This window comes from Pygocentrus nattereri, chromosome 7, assembly GCF_015220715.1.
Source record: "Pygocentrus nattereri isolate fPygNat1 chromosome 7, fPygNat1.pri, whole genome shotgun sequence".
Classification (NCBI taxonomy): Eukaryota; Metazoa; Chordata; class Actinopteri; order Characiformes; family Serrasalmidae; genus Pygocentrus; species Pygocentrus nattereri.
The window spans coordinates 34,227,156-34,246,019 of NC_051217.1; the positions used below are offsets into that span (position 1 = coordinate 34,227,156).

The 18,864-nt window shown below is 40.2% G+C and overlaps 1 protein-coding gene across 3 annotated transcripts in view; it reads left to right on the forward strand.

Moving 5' to 3' along the window:
• cntn5 (contactin 5) overlaps nucleotides 1-18,864 on the forward strand; it is a 356,151-nt gene that overhangs the window by 210,014 nt on the left and 127,273 nt on the right. For all 3 annotated transcript variants that reach the window (XM_017701954.2, XM_017701955.2, XM_037540216.1), the window contains one exon: nucleotides 12,961-13,164. In XM_017701954.2, the coding sequence (XP_017557443.1) occupies nucleotides 12,961-13,164 (204 nt within the window). The remainder of the gene's footprint in view (nucleotides 1-12,960; nucleotides 13,165-18,864) is intronic.

Genomic DNA, 18,864 nt, shown 5'->3' on the forward strand with positions numbered 1-18,864 from the left:
GCATTTGTGTAGCCATCACTGCTTATACTGTTATACTATGACAGAATTAGCTGAAAAGCATACAGTGATGTGCTTACTGAGATATTAGTTAGTCTCCTCCATTAGTGCCTTAAATAAAGTGTAAATTCTCTCAGATATATATTTATTTACACTGATCAGACATAATATTATGACCACCTCCTTGTTTCTACACTCATTGTCCAGTTTCTCAGCTCTACCTACTCTATAGGTGCACTTTGTAGTTCTACAGTTACAGACTGTAGTCCATCTGTTCCTCTGCATACTTTGTTAGCCCTCTTTTACCCTGTTCTTCAGTGGTCAGGACCCCCCCCCTCTTACAGAGCAGATAATATTTAGGTGGTGGATCATTTTCAGCACTGCAGTAACACTGACATGGTCGTGGACGTGTGTGTTGTGCTGGTGTGAGTGGATCAGTGGATGAGTGTTTACTCACTGTCCACTCTATTAGACACTCCTACCTTGCCAGTCCACCTTGTGGATGCAAAGTCAGAGACAATAGCTCATCTGCTGCTGCACAGTTTGTGTTGGTCATCCTCTAGTCCTTCATCAGTGGTCACAGGACACTGCCCACAGGACGCTGTTGGCTGGATATTTGTGGTTGGTGGACTATTCTCAGTCCAGCAGTGACACTGAGGTATTTAAAAACTCCAGCAGCACTGCTGTGTCTGATCCACTCAGACCAGCGCAACACATCCTAACACACCACCACTATGTCACTGCAGTGCTGAGAATGATCCACCACTCTAATAGTACCTGCTCTGTGAGGGTCCATGCAAGACTGTGCAATGCGCCTGTATTTCTCATGATGTAAATGGCCAAACATCATTAGGCCAACTAATCGATAATACGTTGACAACCATTTTTTATTACGAGCACCATTAATAATGTTGATTAGCTGCTGAAGCACGAGTCATGATATTGATTTTGCATTCCGAACTCCCAGTCATATTTTGTCGTGCTGCCAGCTTGATCAGACTGACCTTGTTTACACATGTGATTATGAATGAGCGCGTGCCATTAGAGGTATGTTTATGACATTTTAAAGCCTTGATGGAGTGCTGAGCGACAGCATTATTGTTATTTGAGGACAGCATGGGGAAAGAAGAAAAATAGGCAGTCTAAATTCACTCTCCCATCAGCCATGTGAGCTGTAAATTCCAGACTGTGCTGACACAGTTTCAACCCAGCCCTTATCTGTGTCTCCCCCCCAGCTCTTAGATTTATTTACGTTAGATAGCATCGGCAAGCCTTTTTCACCGAGCCCTGACCGCCTCTGCTTAGAGTATGCCATCTGATCATCATAATCCATTATTTTATTACGCTGCTGTTCTCGACAGTAAAGTGTGATTGATTTTCTTAGTCCTTCTGTCCGGACACCAGAGATCTCAGCGGCAGACACAGTGCGCCGCCGTTCTCTGTAAACCCAGTCACAACGTTGCGGTTTCGTAAAATGACAACACTGGTTATGTAAATCAAGCTTTTTCAGTATCATATTGATACTGCACATCAATCACATTTTTATGTTGATTGCATATTTTCAGCAGAATAATTATCTGTTTCTCCAACTGATATTAAATGAACTTTAAACAGTTCATTCTTTGATGCAATAGGTGTTGATGTATGCACTTTACTTACTAGTGAAGAGGGAGAAAAAGAAGTCTAGCTGTTTACATGCAGCAGCAAAAAACAGTTGGTCTAGTGGAGTGTGGCTAGCTACTTTCAGCATTGCAGTTACGGAGATTAAAAAAGGCTTTTTGTTTTAAGAAATGCCTTTTTTCTTTTTATCTTTTCTGTCACTAATTTCGTTGACCATTGAGATCATTTTAAAGGTGTTGCATGACAGGTGATGGATGTTTAATAATTATTTACATCAGAGTTCAAATGTGTAGATGATTGTAAAGGACATGTATGCTGTGGTTTTCTTGGAATTTCAAGAAAATGTCCAGCAACTGTTCTTTTTCTATCACTGAATTACTTCAATACAGAATTCTTTGTCCAAAAGCAGCGTGAGCACTATGTATATTTTATTGTTATCCTGATACAGTATGCCACAATATGCTTCTCTGAACAATATGAATATTGTCAGTACTTAAAGAACACCGACCGACTGAATGTCTAATCATGAGTACAGCATAAAAAGTCCTCTTTTATTGTATTTAGTGTAAGAGAGTATGTGAAACACCAAAGATAGCATTTTAAAATGTGGTTCTACTGGTTGTTTTTTTGTGTGTCCCAGCATATTAAATATTGTGAAACAACATATCTTCAAGTATCGTATTCATGTAATTTTGTAATTTTGCCAAATCGTCCACCCTAGTCCAAAAATATTACTACAAATTTGAGTTCTTTCATAGCTTTGTTATGGGTTTTCTGAAAATTTGACAAAATCATACATACATAAAGCACACCTAACATTTGGTTACATGTACCTTTAGCTCTTTTCACCTTCGATCAATAGCTTTTGATAGCAAGCTTGCTTCTGCCACAACTCTGGTTGGAGATTTGACCACTCTGCACCAACAGAATTGGTGAAGCTCAGCTAAATGTATTTTTTTCAGCACAGATTTGACTGTTCAATATAGTCCAAGTGCTCTCAGTAGGGTTGAGGTCAGGACTTTGGGAAAGCCATTAAAAAGCTTATTTTTAGCCTGATTTGGTCATTTCATAACCAGTTGTAACGCATTTTGGATCATTTTGTTATCGGAACATCCGATGTGATGTCAGTCTTTGGTTTTGCCTTAGAGAGTCAGGAGACCATGGTTCGCAGATAATATGATTTATTTGAAGAGTGCTTTGTCCATCTCTGCTTCTTCACCCAGTCTAAAGTCCAGTTTTTGGACTCAGAGCTTTATACTCTAAATCTACCCAACCCCAAGAGAGAGTGGATGATCTCATAGACATGAATCCTGTCATAAAAGTACACAGTTGCCTTTCTCAGGGACTCAGATCCGATTATAAAGATGTTAGTGTTGTAAACCGAGTTTTCTGTTCCTTAGGAAGTGCCGTAAAAGACAATCTGCTTGTTCAAACCACAAGAACAGAACATAATATTTCTTGCTCACCAATGAACAACAGCTATAAAACAAAGGAAAATGAAAGTAGAAAATAGAACAGTTCCCAACAAATCTCATCCAAGATTCCACCTGGCTGATGACTTGAGGTTTTGCTGAAGAATTTTGAGGTAATTATTCTGTCCACTTTCTGCAATGCACTAGTTCCATTGACAGTAAAACAGGCCCAGAGCATAATACTACCACCATCATACTTTACAGTATTGTATTGTTTTGTTTGAACATCTCAGTTTTTCTCCTTCAAACATATCACTGTTCATTATGGAAAATTATTTGTTCTAGTCTGTTAAGTCCAAGGAACAGAAAGACTACTGCAGCTGTTTGAAGTCTACCAGTCACTAAATTTACACTCTGTTCTACTCTTAAAGATCTAATGGCATAAAACAATCAACATATTTCACTGAATGTGTCATGTTTGGTGTCAGCTAACTAACTCTTCACAAACTCACAGATTTGTAGTAAATCATTTACAATGTGACTGGTCTAATAACATTACCTGAAATAAAAACAGGTACAGGTGTTTTTGTAAATTCCAAGCTACATATCACCTTCCACGGTGTGTTATTGTTCTGTGTTTCATTTAATGTCGTGACAGACACAGTCACTGGCAGCACGTCTTATTAAAACATTGACATTTTTGGGTGCTTTTTGTCACCTGATGTGCAATAATGGAATGTCTTCCAAAAGATAAATAAAACCATCCACACAGCAATGCAAAAGCAAGTTCAAATGAGTCTGTTGTGTGTTGAGGGGGTTTGAACATTTTAAGGCCTTACAAATTCATATCAAATTCCTCTGAAATGCCCATCCCAAAAATTCATTATTGTAAAAATAGCCATACTGACAAGGCCTATCCTAGTCTCATTACAGCACAACAGTAGGAGGTGTCACCAGTGACTTTGCCAGTGCAATTTACAGGCCGCTAACTAGTGCAATGGGACTGTTCAGAGAAAAAGGAGAGTTTGCTGGCTATGCTTGTTAACCTATCCGTTGCTAGTCGGTCGATGGAGCACGTTCACAGCCAGGCATCTGCGTTGGGAGCTCAAATTTACTGGATCATTAGAAATGAAAAGAAATCCCACGCAGACAATTATTTCATGCAGGGCCCAAGCGGCGTGGGGGACCGTTTTTTTTCCCCCAGGCATATCTGGAATTCTCACATTAAATGCCGTCCTCTAATGGATCAGTACATGTGTTAGCTCTTTTTCTTCCCCCTCTGTTTCATTATCCGCAGACTTTTTTTCATTTTTCTTCCATCAAGATCAGCTTTGCTTCACTGCTATAGCACTCACACAAGGCTCTTTGCCAAATGCTCTTCAGAGCTAGGACCCATAAGCTGGCCAACACACTGCCTGTCGGATTGGCAGATAGACAACAGAGAAGGAACAGCTGTTTGAGAGACAGAGGGCATCACGACATGATCACGATAGAAATTTTCATCCCACGTAAAGAGTAATTACATCCCCTAAAGCTCCCTATATATAATAAAACTTAAACATATTGCTTAGTAATGTTAAATGACATCAATCCTGTACTTCTTTACAAGTCTTACCATTCTAAAGCCAGACACCACCATTTTGTTTACTTCATTAAATATATATATATATATATATATATATATATATACACACACACATTATATTGCCAAAAGTATTCGCTTGTCTGCCTTCACACACATACGAACTCGAGTGACATCCCATTCTTAATCCATAGGGTTTAATATGATGTTGACCCGCCCTTTGTGGATATAACATCTTCAACTCTTCTGTGAAGGCTGTCCACAAGGTTTAGGAGTGTGTTTATGGGAATGTTTGACCATTCTTCCAGAAGCACATTTGTGAGGTCAGACACTGATGTTGGACAAGAAGGCCTGGCTCACAGTCTCCACTCTAATTCATCCCAAGGTGTTCTATCGGGTTGAGGTCAGGATTCTGTGCAGGCCAGTCAAGTTCTTCCACACCAAACTCGCTCATCCATGTCTTTATGGACCTTGCTTTGTGCACTGGTGCATAGTCATGTTGGAACAGGAAGGGGCCATCCCCAAACTGTTCCCACAAAGTTGGGAGCATGAAATTCTCCAAAATCTCTTGGTCTGCTGAAGCATTAAGAGTTCCTTTCACTGGAACTAAGGGGCAACAATCCCACACCATAATCCCCCCTCCACCAAACTTTACACTTGGCACAATGCAGTCAGGCAAGTACTGTTCTCCTGGCAAACGCCAAACGCAGACTCGTCCATCGGATTGCCAGATGGTCATACCAGAGAATACGTATCCACTGCTCTAGAATCCAGTGATGGCATTTTACTCCACTGCATTCGACACTTTGCATTGTGCTTGGAGATGTAAGGCTTGAATGTCGCTGCTCATCCATGGAAGCCCATTCCATGAAGCTCTTTACGCTGTTATTGAGCTAATCTGATAACCAAATGATGTTTGGAGGCAATTGACTTTACAAAAAGTTGGCGAACTCAGCACCTACTGACACCGCTCTGTCATGTTATGTGGCCTACCACTTCATGGCTGAGTTGCTGTCGTTCCCAATCGCTTCCACTTTGTTGTAATACCACTGACAGTTGACTGTGGAATATTTAGTAGCGAGGAAATTTCACCATTGGACACATGGCATCCTATCCTAGCTCCTGAGAGCGACCCATTCTTTCAAAAATGTTTGGAGAAGCAGTTTGCATGCCTAGGTGCTTGGTTCTATACACCTGTGGCCATGGAAGTTTGGAACAGCTGAATTCAATGATTTGGATGAGTGAATACTTTGGCAATATAGTGTATTTAACAGAAAATGCACAGAAGCCTCAAAAATTACATATAATATCAACATTTAGCATGTCTACCTTTTGCCTTTATTACAGCCTCCATTTTTTTCAGGAGACCTGCTTTTAGTTTTTCAAAGAAATGTGCAGGGACATTTTCTCACCCCTCCAGAGTCTTAGAAGTTGGTTGCATTTTCTGCTTCTCCCAGTCCAAATAATTCTCACAACACTCAGTGATGTTGAGGCCTGGACCCTGATGTGGCCAGTCTATTGTTCTCAGGACACCTGCAGCTTCTTCATTTGCATGTTTTATTTCTTTTGTCTATTTTCTTTTCTGTGTAATGGCATCTCTACAGCTAAACACTCTTTCAGACTCACAGCATTGTATTGTCTCTCCACAGTGGAATGCACAGAAACACCTGTTTTTGGGTTTTTTTCAGACTTGAAGCAAGAGTGGAGCTTGATTTTTCACCTCTCTCTCTAAGCTTTAAGTGCTGTTTTTTGTGCTTAATGTTTATCTATGTTTACTGCCAGGTTTTGCACAGTTGTTAGGAGTCCTATTTTTATTACATCTGTTAATATATTATTATTATTATTATACAATTTTATATTTAGTTCCAGTGTTGGAAATCTCATGACAAATAAATAAGTTGTACTCAAAGGATGTTTTCACTAGAAAACAAAGTAATTTCAACCTGGTCTTTGAGTTTTTGGATGTTCCCTTAAGTGGATCTGAACATCAAGTTCACTGAAATTGAGTGATGATCATTTTTAAAATATCCCTGGTTGCAGGTTGTTCCTCTCAGAAATGAGAAAATATAGGTGTGATCATTTTTGGACCCTCATGAGAAATCGAGTAGAGAAACATAGGTATCCAACTAATGTAAAATATAAAATAAATACTAACTACACTGGCATGGGTAGAGCCATAAAACTTTCACAGCAGGTTATTGTTTTATCAGGTTTAACAGTTTTTTTATCAGCATGGTTTTGTTCCAGCCAATCCATGAAGCATTTCATAGCCCATCATGTTTGCTGAATTGTATTCTGTTCATTTCTGGCAAATTCCAATTTCCATCACAGCTGCTGAAAAGCTTACTTACTTTCAGGGGCAACGACATGTTTGGAATTTGATGTAGGCCTGCTGTCACACTGTTTTTCAGAATCGGACCAAACAGGCTTCAGAACAAAAATGATCTTCTTCTTTTAATTATTGTATGAAGTAAAGTAGAAACAGCTAGCTGTAAAGCAGACCTTGCTTAGGAACCTGTGTTCAGTGAAATGCTAGTTATTGTTAAAAAAAAAAGAGGCTAGAAAATAGCAGCTGCTTATTCAAAGGCAGAGCATTTTAGGTCTAATGATTTCTTGTAACTATTAATTTGATTGACAGTAAAAGCTGATTTGGAGGAAATTAACAATATTCAGTTCCTTCAGTGTTACAGAGTTAGGCCTGTGAAAATGCCAATGCAAATTTTCCATCATGCCAAATGTTCCTACAGCACTCCTACAAAGACAGGGGGTGAAGACACAGAGAGACTAAGAAAGCGAACTGTTAGATGTTTTACTGAAGAGAAGATACAGAACCTGTGACAGTTTAACATGATCAGTATACATCACAAATTAATTACGAGGCCCAATAAGTGGGAATCGTAGACAGTTACCCTCTAGGTCAACTGGCAACCATACAGACAGAAACACAAAGCATATATTTGGCTTTTTATACTGATGTAGTAATAAATTACATCTCTTAAATGTTTGTCCGTGAGGTTAATTACTGTTTGAGGGTGATCTGAAAGTGAGGAAACACATGAAATTTATTTTAGGTCTCATAAACAGACTTGGAGGTTAATTTGTCTTTCATTTGCTAGAACGGCTTGTAGGAGGGTACAGCCCCATTAATATGGGGAGATGATTGTAAAAATTAAAGCGGTAAAGTAATTGAAAATAATTTGAAATCACTGAGATGTAAACAGGATATTACTCTCAATTTTATTAGTCTAGCACTAGGCAGAGACGAAAATGGAGATGAGGTGTTTGTTTTGTCACCTTGAAGAATCAGTTCTTCTGCAGCACAGAGGAAAGTCACTGTGACCTCCTGTCTCAGCCAAGACTGAGTCCTGATACTCAACTCACAGAGTACGAGTCTCCTTATGTAGCCACCTGTCACTGTATGATATATTAATGCATCTGCTTTTGATCCACATCACAGTGTCTGTGCTTAATAATTCGCTGTTCTCGGGACAAAAAGTCCAAAATTCGAACTTTACAGGAGAAGGAAAAAACATACCTCACTTTCAGTGTAAGTCAATGGAAACAGACATTTTTGGCATGTTTTCTTTGGTCAATTCATCATGAAATTTACACACAACATAAAAGGCAATGGGCATTTTCAAATGTCAAAAACTGAAAAAGGTCAAAAGTGCAAGTACAAGGTTTTGTTCCAACAGCAGCAAATTGTTGACTGTGTCTATCTGAAGGTGGGCGATAAATTGATGTTGTTTCATCACATGGATTTTGCCATCTTGTGGGTGCCAAGATGAGCCCTGAAACTGAGCCAGGAATATCATCCAAATTAAACATAACCTTGAGGAACTCAAATAATTATTCCTAACTCAACACACAACAGTTTAGATAAGTTAATTGCAATGCTGAGTGGTTTACATTAATAAGCATAGCCTGTTATACCGGTGGGCTGTGGTAGGCGGCGTGGTATTTCAGTTCAGTTTTGGGTGCATGCATGAAACAAATCTAGTTTTTGCCACTTGCTGCGAGAAGCCTGCCGTCGTATGGGACAAAACACTTTTGCCAGCCATGCTACATCAGCAAAAATGATTACTTTTCTAATATTTTCTTTTTATGTATAACTAGTCTAGTTCATAACTAGAAATGTATATAGTGTTGTAATTACAACTTTTAGACTGTAACGGGGAGCGAGGTAGCAGACGCATGTGTGGAGATAAGCGACTTTTATTGAGGGCAAATCCAAAATCAGGGTCGTAACGTTCCAGGTTCATATAGCCAACACGGAGAGATTCAGGTACAGACATGACCGACAAACTAGAACTGAACAGAACAAAACATCCAACACAGCTAACAAAGATTCAAACAGGGCAAGGACAAAGACCAGCAAACACAAAGGGCAAACACAGGGCTTAAGTACACACCAGGAAGTGAAAACAATCAGGGGCGGAGTTACAAAACAAGGGGCTGAACTAAACCAAAACAAAAATGCACATGGACAGGACTGGGAGGGGCCAATTGTGACATAGACAGTTTTACGCATCTAAGAACCTGACCGAACAGGACCCAGAGATTGCAATTTGCGGGCAAAACATTAGGTCACTTCTAGCCTTCATAACTTCAGATTAGTTTTAGATACAAGCATGAGCCACACATCAGGACATTCAACAGACCTGCCCCTAACTATCAAGTATGACATCATCAAGCTGTGACATCAGCACCAGTGAGTAATTTGGCTGGGAAAATCACCTAAAATCCTGATATTATTGCTCTGCTGTTTGGCCTTCATGTTCCAACAAAGGGTTAAAACAGTGACAGGATTCACTATCAGATCACTCATCAGACTCTGCCTCACCATCCAGAGTGATTTGATCCACCTGTGATCGTCTATCAGCCAGCAATCCAGCTCCAAAATCAGCCAAACCCCACTCACTACCGTTATACTACATCTTTGCTATAATCTTCATATTATAAACAAAGGGTTTAAGTTTACATTGATTTTGAGTATTAAAAATATAATATTAAATATGCAACTCAATTTATAGTCAAAAATAAAGATAAATAATTAAATAACTCCAGCAGCACTGCTGTGTCTGATCCACTCAAGCCAGCGCAACACACACTAACACACCACCACCACATCAGTGTTACTGCAGTACTGACAATGATCCACCAACCAAATTGTACATGCTCTGTGAGGGTCCATGGATGTCCTGACCACTGAAGAACAGGGTAACTGAGAAAGAGGTGGACTATAGTCTGTAACTGTAGAACTACAAAGTGCACCTATATAGTAAGTGGAGCTGATAAAATGGACAAAAGCATGGAAACATGGTCATAATGTTATGCCTGATTGGTGTACGATGCAGTACACTAGGCTGCAGTAGGTGGAGAAACTGCTGTATTTTCACTTGAAATGTAAATGAAACATCTATGAACGAGCCATTTTTAGCTAACATTAGTACAGTTTTTACCAACCCAAATATTATCATCATCATCATCATCATCGTCGTTGACTGCTTAATCCAGATAGGATCGCGGTAGCATTTGGGAGAGCAGAGAATCCCAGATGACCCTGCAAACCCAAATATTATTATTATTCTTATAAAGGTTCATGATTATTTTGCCTCACTTTTACACCCACATCTAAGAGAATCACATTGTTTTGACAGTGTCAGTCTTGAGTATTTGTTGAGAATTTGGACTAAACGGAAGGCTAAGAAACATGAGAAGCTTTTTAATGGACCTGCTGCTGTGATGAGAAATTGCAATCACAGTACAATAATGAACAATAATTGTACCTTCCAGAAAGCTGTCAGTGGTGCCATTTCAGATAGTTCCAGGGTATTAGCAAGAAAAACAGCAAAAACATCAGGCGAACAGCAAAGCCTCAAGCTCAGAAACTCCACACACAAACGACTGATTCACAGTGTTTGACATTCTGCGCAGGCGCCTCTTGTGAAGGAGTCCTTTTGAATTTTGTTTATGAGTTAAATATTCATTGTTTATTCAGGTGACATTAGGGCCTTGTATCTGAAAAATTGAACTTGAATCTCTTAAAAGCGCTGCAGTTTCTCAGTGATTAATCACCCTCCCCACAATGCGGCACCTGGACGGGCGAGCACATTTGATATGCAAAAGAAATCAATGGTCTATGAAATTCATGCGATAATTATAATGCAAATAAATTGGCCTGGCAGGGGAAAAAAATAATCATTTAGTCTCTAGATGATGGGCCGGGAGACGTCAGCGGCTTTTTTTGTCTTTGTGTGTGCTACGATGACTCTAGCTAGTCGACGTAAGGCAACTAGCATAAATATGAGGATGTATAACAAATGATATTGCTCTGATTTACTTGGTGCAATATAACTGATGTCCCAGTAATGTCCAAGAGCACACATTAGTCTAATCCAGGCCAGCGTCGTAAGCCTGCTTTTGTGTTTGGATTTCAAACTCAACATGATAAATAATGCTTAAACATCTGCACTCCAGAGTCAGACACCACCGGATGATTTCCACCCATTGCTGTTTATCATGAATAATTTATAACTTGAAAGTTGGCCAAATGATTTTCCAGGATACATTAGATATGAAGTTCGGAGAAGTCTTTCTTGTGATCAGTGAAGCGAGGGGAGGCCTCATTAACTGTAGGCCCAGATCAAACATGCACTGAATGTGATACCAAAGTCCCTTATTTCTTGTGGTCTGTTCAGATGGCCTTTGTCCAATTATAGGTCCTCAAATGTTGGCATATTTTCTTTTTATCCCATCAGAGCACAAAGTGATGCTGTAATGGCCAGTGACAGTGTGTTCCCATAGTTCTTGTGTTTATTCTTGGTCTGCATTTGCAGCTTTCGTGACTAAACTGCTGTTGCATATCATATAATGTCTCATTTAACCCTTGTGTTGTGTTCATGTTTTTATATTTTGGTTACCCGGCCAGTGTTTGTGGATCTGGTGGGCCCACCGCATTATTACGTTTTTAAATCAATACACCCACAACCATTTCTGTGAAAATACCAGATGGTTATCCCAATTACAAGCAATAAAGACGGTATATATGGTTAGTATTTACCATTTACCTCTGTTAGTTGATATATACTATAAACAATAGTGCTATCACTTTTCATGATAAATCACAAAAAAGGAGAAAAATCAGTATCAGCATATGGGTGATAGTGTGTGTTGTGCTGGTCTGAGTGGATCAGATACAGCAGTGCTGCTGGAGTTTTTAAACCCCTCAGTGTCACTGCTGGACATGAGGATTGTCCAACAACCAAAAATATCCAGCCAACAGTGTCCTGTGGATAGCGTCCTGTGACCACTGATGAAGGACTAGACAATGACCAACACAAACTGTGCTTCAGCAGATGAGCTATCGTCTCTGGCAAGGTGCACCAACAAGGTAGGAGTGTCTAATAGAGTGGACGGTGAGTGGACACTGTTTAAAAACTCCAGCAGCACTGCTGTGTCTGATCCACTCGTACAAGCACAACACATACTAACACACCACCACCACATCAGAGTTACTGCAGTGTTGGGAATGATCCGCCACTCAAATAGTACCTGCTCTGTGAGGGTCCATGGGGGTCCTGACCACTGAAGAAAAGGGTAACAGAGAAAGAGGTCGACTACAGTCTGTAACTTTAGAACTACAAAGTGCACCTATATAAGTGGATCTGATAAAATGGACAATGAGCTTAGAAACAAGGAGGTGGTCATAATGTTATGCCCGATCGGTGTATGTCTCACTGTCCAGATTGAAATCAGATAAATCTTTTGGAATTACCCTGTATTTGTTACATTTTACCCTGTGTTAGTTTGTGCTATGCCCTCCCCTATAGCAACCAAATAATATCTGGTCAGCATGGATCCAGTGGTGGTTTCATTGAAGGATAGTGTTAAATTGTACAGAAACCAAAGAACTACATTCAGTTATTTGTAAACTCAAAGTGTGCCTCTGTGTGCCTCTCGGTGGGTATAGCGAATAAAACGGGCACTAAATGTACATACCAGGTTGGGTCATTTAATAAATTGGCATCTCAGTGTAGTGGACATCCCTAGTTTTCAACACTAGAAGCAAGCTCACTTCTGTGTAATGGTGCAGAAGATAATAAGAATAACATGAACCTAGCACCATGTGCTCTGCTGTGTACCTATTAGAGGGGCAGAATTAATAAACATCACCTGCTCATCAGTGCTCTGAAACTGACTCCTGTGGCCCCCTGTGGCCCCCTGTGTCTGGCGAGGGCAGTGAGGTGTGCTGTGGATAGAGACAGGGCCTCCTCAGGGAGCCCCAGTGAATGCTGCTCATCCATCTCATCTGTATGCTCTCCCCCACCTCTCCTCTACCCCCTTTAGAGATCATCTACAGCTGGGTGTTCAACGAGTTCCCCTCATTCGTAGCGGAGGACAGCCGGCGTTTCATCTCGCAGGAGACGGGCAATCTGTACATCTCCAAAGTGCAGCCCTCGGACGTAGGCAGCTACATCTGCCTGGTGAAGAACACTGTGACCAACGCCAGGGTCTTGAGCCCGCCGACACCACTGACGCTCAAAACAGATGGTGAGAAAGCACGCTCTGAAGCATGCACACACTCTAATGTACAAATGCGCACAAACCCCCTTGACCCACCCCAAACCCCTCACCTGCTCTGCAAACCCAGGCAGCCTTCCAAGGGACGGCTTGGATTGTGATAACTGGCACATCAACAGCATGATGTGAGTTGTTGGCAAGATTTTGCGGTGAGGTGGTTTTCATAAGGCTACACCACATCTATATAAGCAATTGGCATAGACCTACATATGCTGTCAGCACAAATATCTCCAAAATATCTCCAAAATGCTAAATTTACAGGAGAAGGAAAACCCTACTTTACTTTTAATGTAAGTCAATGGAGCCTTTTTCCAAATCATTTTTCAGCCATTTCTTTTAGTCAATTCATTGTGAAATTTACAAACAATGTAATGGACAATGGGGATTTTGAAATTGTGTCAAAACAGAAAAACAACAAAAATGGAGACACAAGTTGGAGATGGTGATATTGTTCCAACAACAGTGAAATATGTTTGTAAATAAGCATCATTTATCATAAAGATTGCATTAGGTTTTGGAGTTTTAAAGAATTTGAATGTTTATTTTTATTATTATTATTATTATTATTATTATTATTATTATTATTATTACTGGTATTTACTGTTAATATGCTATAGCAAAATGTAATTAAACTAGAAGTCAGTAATTGACTATAATTTTACAGAGAATGTTTACATTGTATACTTTGTCACAGTGACACTGATAATAAGACATAGCATACCAAGACAAGATGGTTGAATTAAAGTGAGCCTATGTCACATCATTGTCATTTCTGTCACTATGATGTTCAGGTGACCTCAAAATAAGCTATAATGTGCCACATAATTTCAGAAAGTATAATAACACAATAGAATCTCACCTGAAATAGCAGACAAGTTGACCTTTATGACCAGTGATGCTTATTTGAACAAGCCTTTATAAATGTTTCTGTAGGTTATGTAAAGCTTATGTAGGTGTCATGTAGCCTTATGAACACACCTATGTGAAAATGTCAATTTCTCAATATTCTGAATGTTGTTGCTGTTGTAAGAACTCATAATTCATAATGCCTTCACACACATATGAACTTGGGTGACATCCGATTCTTAATCCATAAGGTGTAATATGATGTCGGCCCACCCTTTGCAGCTATAACAGCGTCAACTCTTCTGGCAAGGCTTTCCACAAGGTTTAGGAGTGTGTTGATGGGAATTTTTGACCATTCTTCCAGAAGCACATTTGTGAGGTCAGATACTGATGTTGGAGGAGAAGGCCTGGCTCACAATCTCCACTCTAATTCATCCCAAAGGTGTTCTATTGGGTTGAGGTCAGGACTCTATGCAGACCAGTCAAGTTCTTCCACACCTAACTCACTCATTCATGTCTTTATGGACCTTGCTTTTTGCACTGGTATACAGTTATGTTGGAACAGGAAGGGGCCATCCCCAAACTGTTCCCACAAAGTTTGGAGCATGAAATTGTTCAAAATTTCTTGGTCTGCTCAACTATTAAGAGTTCCTTTCACTTGAACTAAGGGATCAAGCCCAATTCCTGAAAAACTACCCCACATGAAAACTTTACACTTGCAGTGGTGCTGTACACCACTGCATTCAACACTTTGCATTGCCCTTGGTGATGTAAGGCTTGTATGCAGTTGCTCACCCATTCCAAGAAGCTCTCTACACTGTTCTTGTGCTCATCCGAAGGCCACATGAAATTTGGAGGTCTGTAGCCATTGACTCTACAAAAAGTCAGCGACCTCAGCACCCGCTGACACCTCTCTGTCACTTTACGTGGCCTACCACTTCATGGCTGAGTTACTGTCGTTCCCAATCTCTTCCACTTTGTTATAATACCACTGACAGTTGACTGTGGAATATTTAGGAGCAAGGAAATTTCACGACTGGGCTTGTAGCACCTCGCTGGAATTCACTGAGCTCCTGATAGCGACCCATTCTTTCACAACTGTTTGTAGAATTCTATTTATGAATTATGTTTAAAGTGTTTAGGACCCAATAAATCCTTACAATAAGACTACCTACAAGTAAGATAAAAGTTAAAACTTATGCTGAAGAACGAGCCTTTCAAAAGTTTACATTAATACACTTATGTGTGTTAAGAATGTACTTTCCTTCCCTATAAAGATACCATTTGAGAAATACAAGGTTGTCTTAAAACAGTAAGGTTATGTAGAAGTCAGAGAGACCCATTAGTCCCTTTGTCCTTTCATAGCTTATGCCTTTGTGGCTTTAAGTACATTCTTGCTGTACAAACAAATTAAACCCACATAGGCAGCATTTTAGAAATAATCGTCAAACAAGCCTTTTCTGCCTTCGATTCACCACATGGGGTTATTGAAAGAAAATTTCAATATGGTAAATTTGCATTAGAACATTGGCAGTGTCTTTATTTTTGCTTTAAAGATGATGTAAGCATTGTTCCAATAGGTGATCTCTCTTTCTCTTTCTCTCTCTCTCTCTCTCTCTCTCTCTCTCTTTCTCTTTCTCTCTCACTCTCTCTCACCTGCTCTCTCTGTCTCTGTGCCTGAGGCACCAGGGCCAAAGTAAAAAGTGTCATGAATTCCAAACAGTGCTCCTAAACAGCTAGCGCGTGGTGCTTTATCGTTAGCTTTAGGGCTTCTTTCTCCACGTACAATGCATACTGGCATGAGTGGCCATCAGGGAAATCATTTTCCGGCATAAAATTAACCGAATCAATGGTCCTCTTCATGAATGGGCCTCGGCTCTTTTTATAGCCACCTCCCCTGGGCCAGGGGTAGGAGGGGAGAGCCAAACCGTTCCCATGATGTCGCTCCAGGCCCTTTTTTTTTTCTTTACGTCTGACTACACAGACGGGCGTCCATCATCTGCCACAGGTGCGATTCAATGTCATTTGCAGCGAAGCTGCCATCCCAGTGCAATTCAGCTGAAAGGACTTCCAGGCCCAGATGAGCCTCCAGTGCATCCTACATGGGCTGAAGGTTGCTCCACGTCCCCTCCGGCACGTCCCCCTTCGGTTGCAGGATTTGCATAACCTTGTTGTGAGGGAACGTTCCACAGAGATGTTACGGGATGCTAAGCGCATTAGCATGCTAAACCGGATTTGGACATCTCATTAGCGAGGATGGGAAATCGGAGCCATGTCAGGTGCAGGTAGATGAATGAGAGAAAGAGGTATTGAGAGAAAAACAGAGAGAGAGAGATTGGGAGAAGAAAACCTTTGCAGTTGCAGTGGAGCCACAGGTGGCACGAGTGCACCAAACGTCCTTCTGTCAGATGCCTCTGTAAATAGCCGCGCAGGAGGTCTGTTGGAGGTTCAGGGAGAGGGTAGTCACCCGGAACACGAGCGTAGCTGATGGGAATCTTTATTCGCAGTGCCCGCCCAACGCACGCATTATCCTCTTGGCAGCTCTGGTGTGGAAAGCCTTGTGCATATTCAGCAGCTAAATCTGCAGCCTAAAAAGCTGAAAATTACTTTGGCACCACCATATAAACCCAAACCACCAGCTACTTCTACCAGCACCCCCCTGAAGCACTGCTGTCCTGGGGTGCAGGATCAGTGTGGAATCATCACACAGCACGTTGAGTTGTTAAAGGAATAGTCCAGCTTTTTTATCAGTTTTCTCTTCTTTTCTAGAGAGAAAGGGAAAGGCATGAAAGATATTGTCCACATTGATTGACTGCATTACAGATGCAGCAGATAGAGATTAAGTTAAAAGCACTGACATATTCCATTAAGTAATCTCTGCTAGGCTTGTTTATGTGGTTTCTGGCATTGCAGGGTTAGTCGTAAAGATATCTACATCTACTATGTTAGCTATGTGATAGAGGTGGGAGAAATAACAGATTTTTTACATTGCAACTTCCTCTAGAAAGATAAAATTAATGCTCAGAGAAATTCTAAAGTAGAATACATTGGGACAGTCTCGCTTTAAGGAGGGGGAAAAAAGTGCAGAGCAACCTAATTTTACATATTTACTTATTTATTACATATACATATTTTTTACATAATAAATTCTGTGATTCCTCAAACCTTAAATTGCTGAAATTGAAGCTAATTAATGCACTTAAGGCAGGGAAAGGCTGTAAAAACATATCAAAGTGATTCAAGGTTTGATTTCCACTGTCCAAAAATGCTAAATATCTAGAAAAGCAAGAAGCATTTTATAAATAAGCACTGTTGACTGATAAAGTAGAAATACTTTAGTACAATAAATAGATAAAGTACAATAAATAAATAAATAAAGTTAAAAAAAAAACTTTTTGTCCATCAAATCCTCGCCGGGTGTTAATCACAGTAATGGATCTGTTATGCTTTGGGGCTGTGGGACAGCCAGTGGCACAGAAAGCACTGCACAGGTAGATGGAAGAATGGATTAAATGAAATATCAGCAAATGTGACAAAGTCTATCGGGACCTGATCAGCACCTGAAAAAAGCCTTTCTTAACAAACATAAGCTGAAGCTTTTGGAATGACCATCATTGAAAATCTGTGGGGAGATCTTTACATTTACATTTACATTTACACACAGCAGTGTAGGTGTAGTGTAGTGTAGGTGTTACACACTACATCTTAACATCTTAACCCTTGTGTGGTATTCAGGTCTGTGGGACCCGTTTTCAATGTTTTCCAAAAGAAAAAATAATATGATTTATTATTATTTCCATTCTCAGATTCTTGGCTTTGCTCATTTTCTATAAAGAACATATCAAATAACCCATTTTCAGTGTCTTCACACTGTTCACCCCACACATTTATGTTAACCATGTGGTGTTGCGCTGAACACAGGGAGTAAAAGTGTGGAGGTGCTGTGTCCTTCATTCTGTTCTCCTCCTACATGGCCTGCTGTTAGCATGTGTCTGTGTATGTATGTGTTTGTATGTGTGTGTGTGTGTGTGTGTGTGTGTGTGTGAGGGAGGGTGGATAACATGGAAGGCTGCTGACTGGCTACAGCTGCTAAAGCAGAACCCTATGCTGGATACTTGTGACATTTTGAACATCTGGTACTTTTACATTAGCTGTCATAGCTGTATTGATTTAATAAAACAATAATGCAGTGGGTCCACCAGACCACTAAGTAACAACATCAACACCATACAAGGGTTTAACATGTATATATGACAGCTCAAAATCACAGAACTAGAGAACCATTTTGCAAGAAAGAGTGGGTGAAGATTCCTACAACAAGATTCAAAAGTGGAGGTTTTGCTTGTTACTGACATTTGGGTTGTCTATTTTTTTTGCACATGCAACAGTTACTACTTATTTGTTTCTATATTTGTAAGTTAATTAAATCAAATACAAGGCATGAAATGGTGCAGAGTGTGGGTTCCCAAGCACTGACTTTGGGACCTTCTGCCATAGACCATAGATCTCTTACTGCTATACAATGTCCAGTTGCTCTGAAAAGAGTTATTTCCATTAGTTAACACTGTTTTTACTCCTGCATTGGGCTTCTACATAGTTCTAAACTGCTAGTATTGCTGTTTCTCAGCTAACAGGGTCTTCTGTCACTGTAAGCTTACTTGCTTTTTTTTTACATGGGTCAACTGACAACAAGCACACAGAGGAATGAAGAGAGAGCAGTTCTGTTCTGACAGCTTTAAAAAATGGCATCAACAGAAACATTTGTCTTGAAAGTGCTTACGCACCAGACATTCCAACCTTTGTGGATGCCTTTTACACATTTGT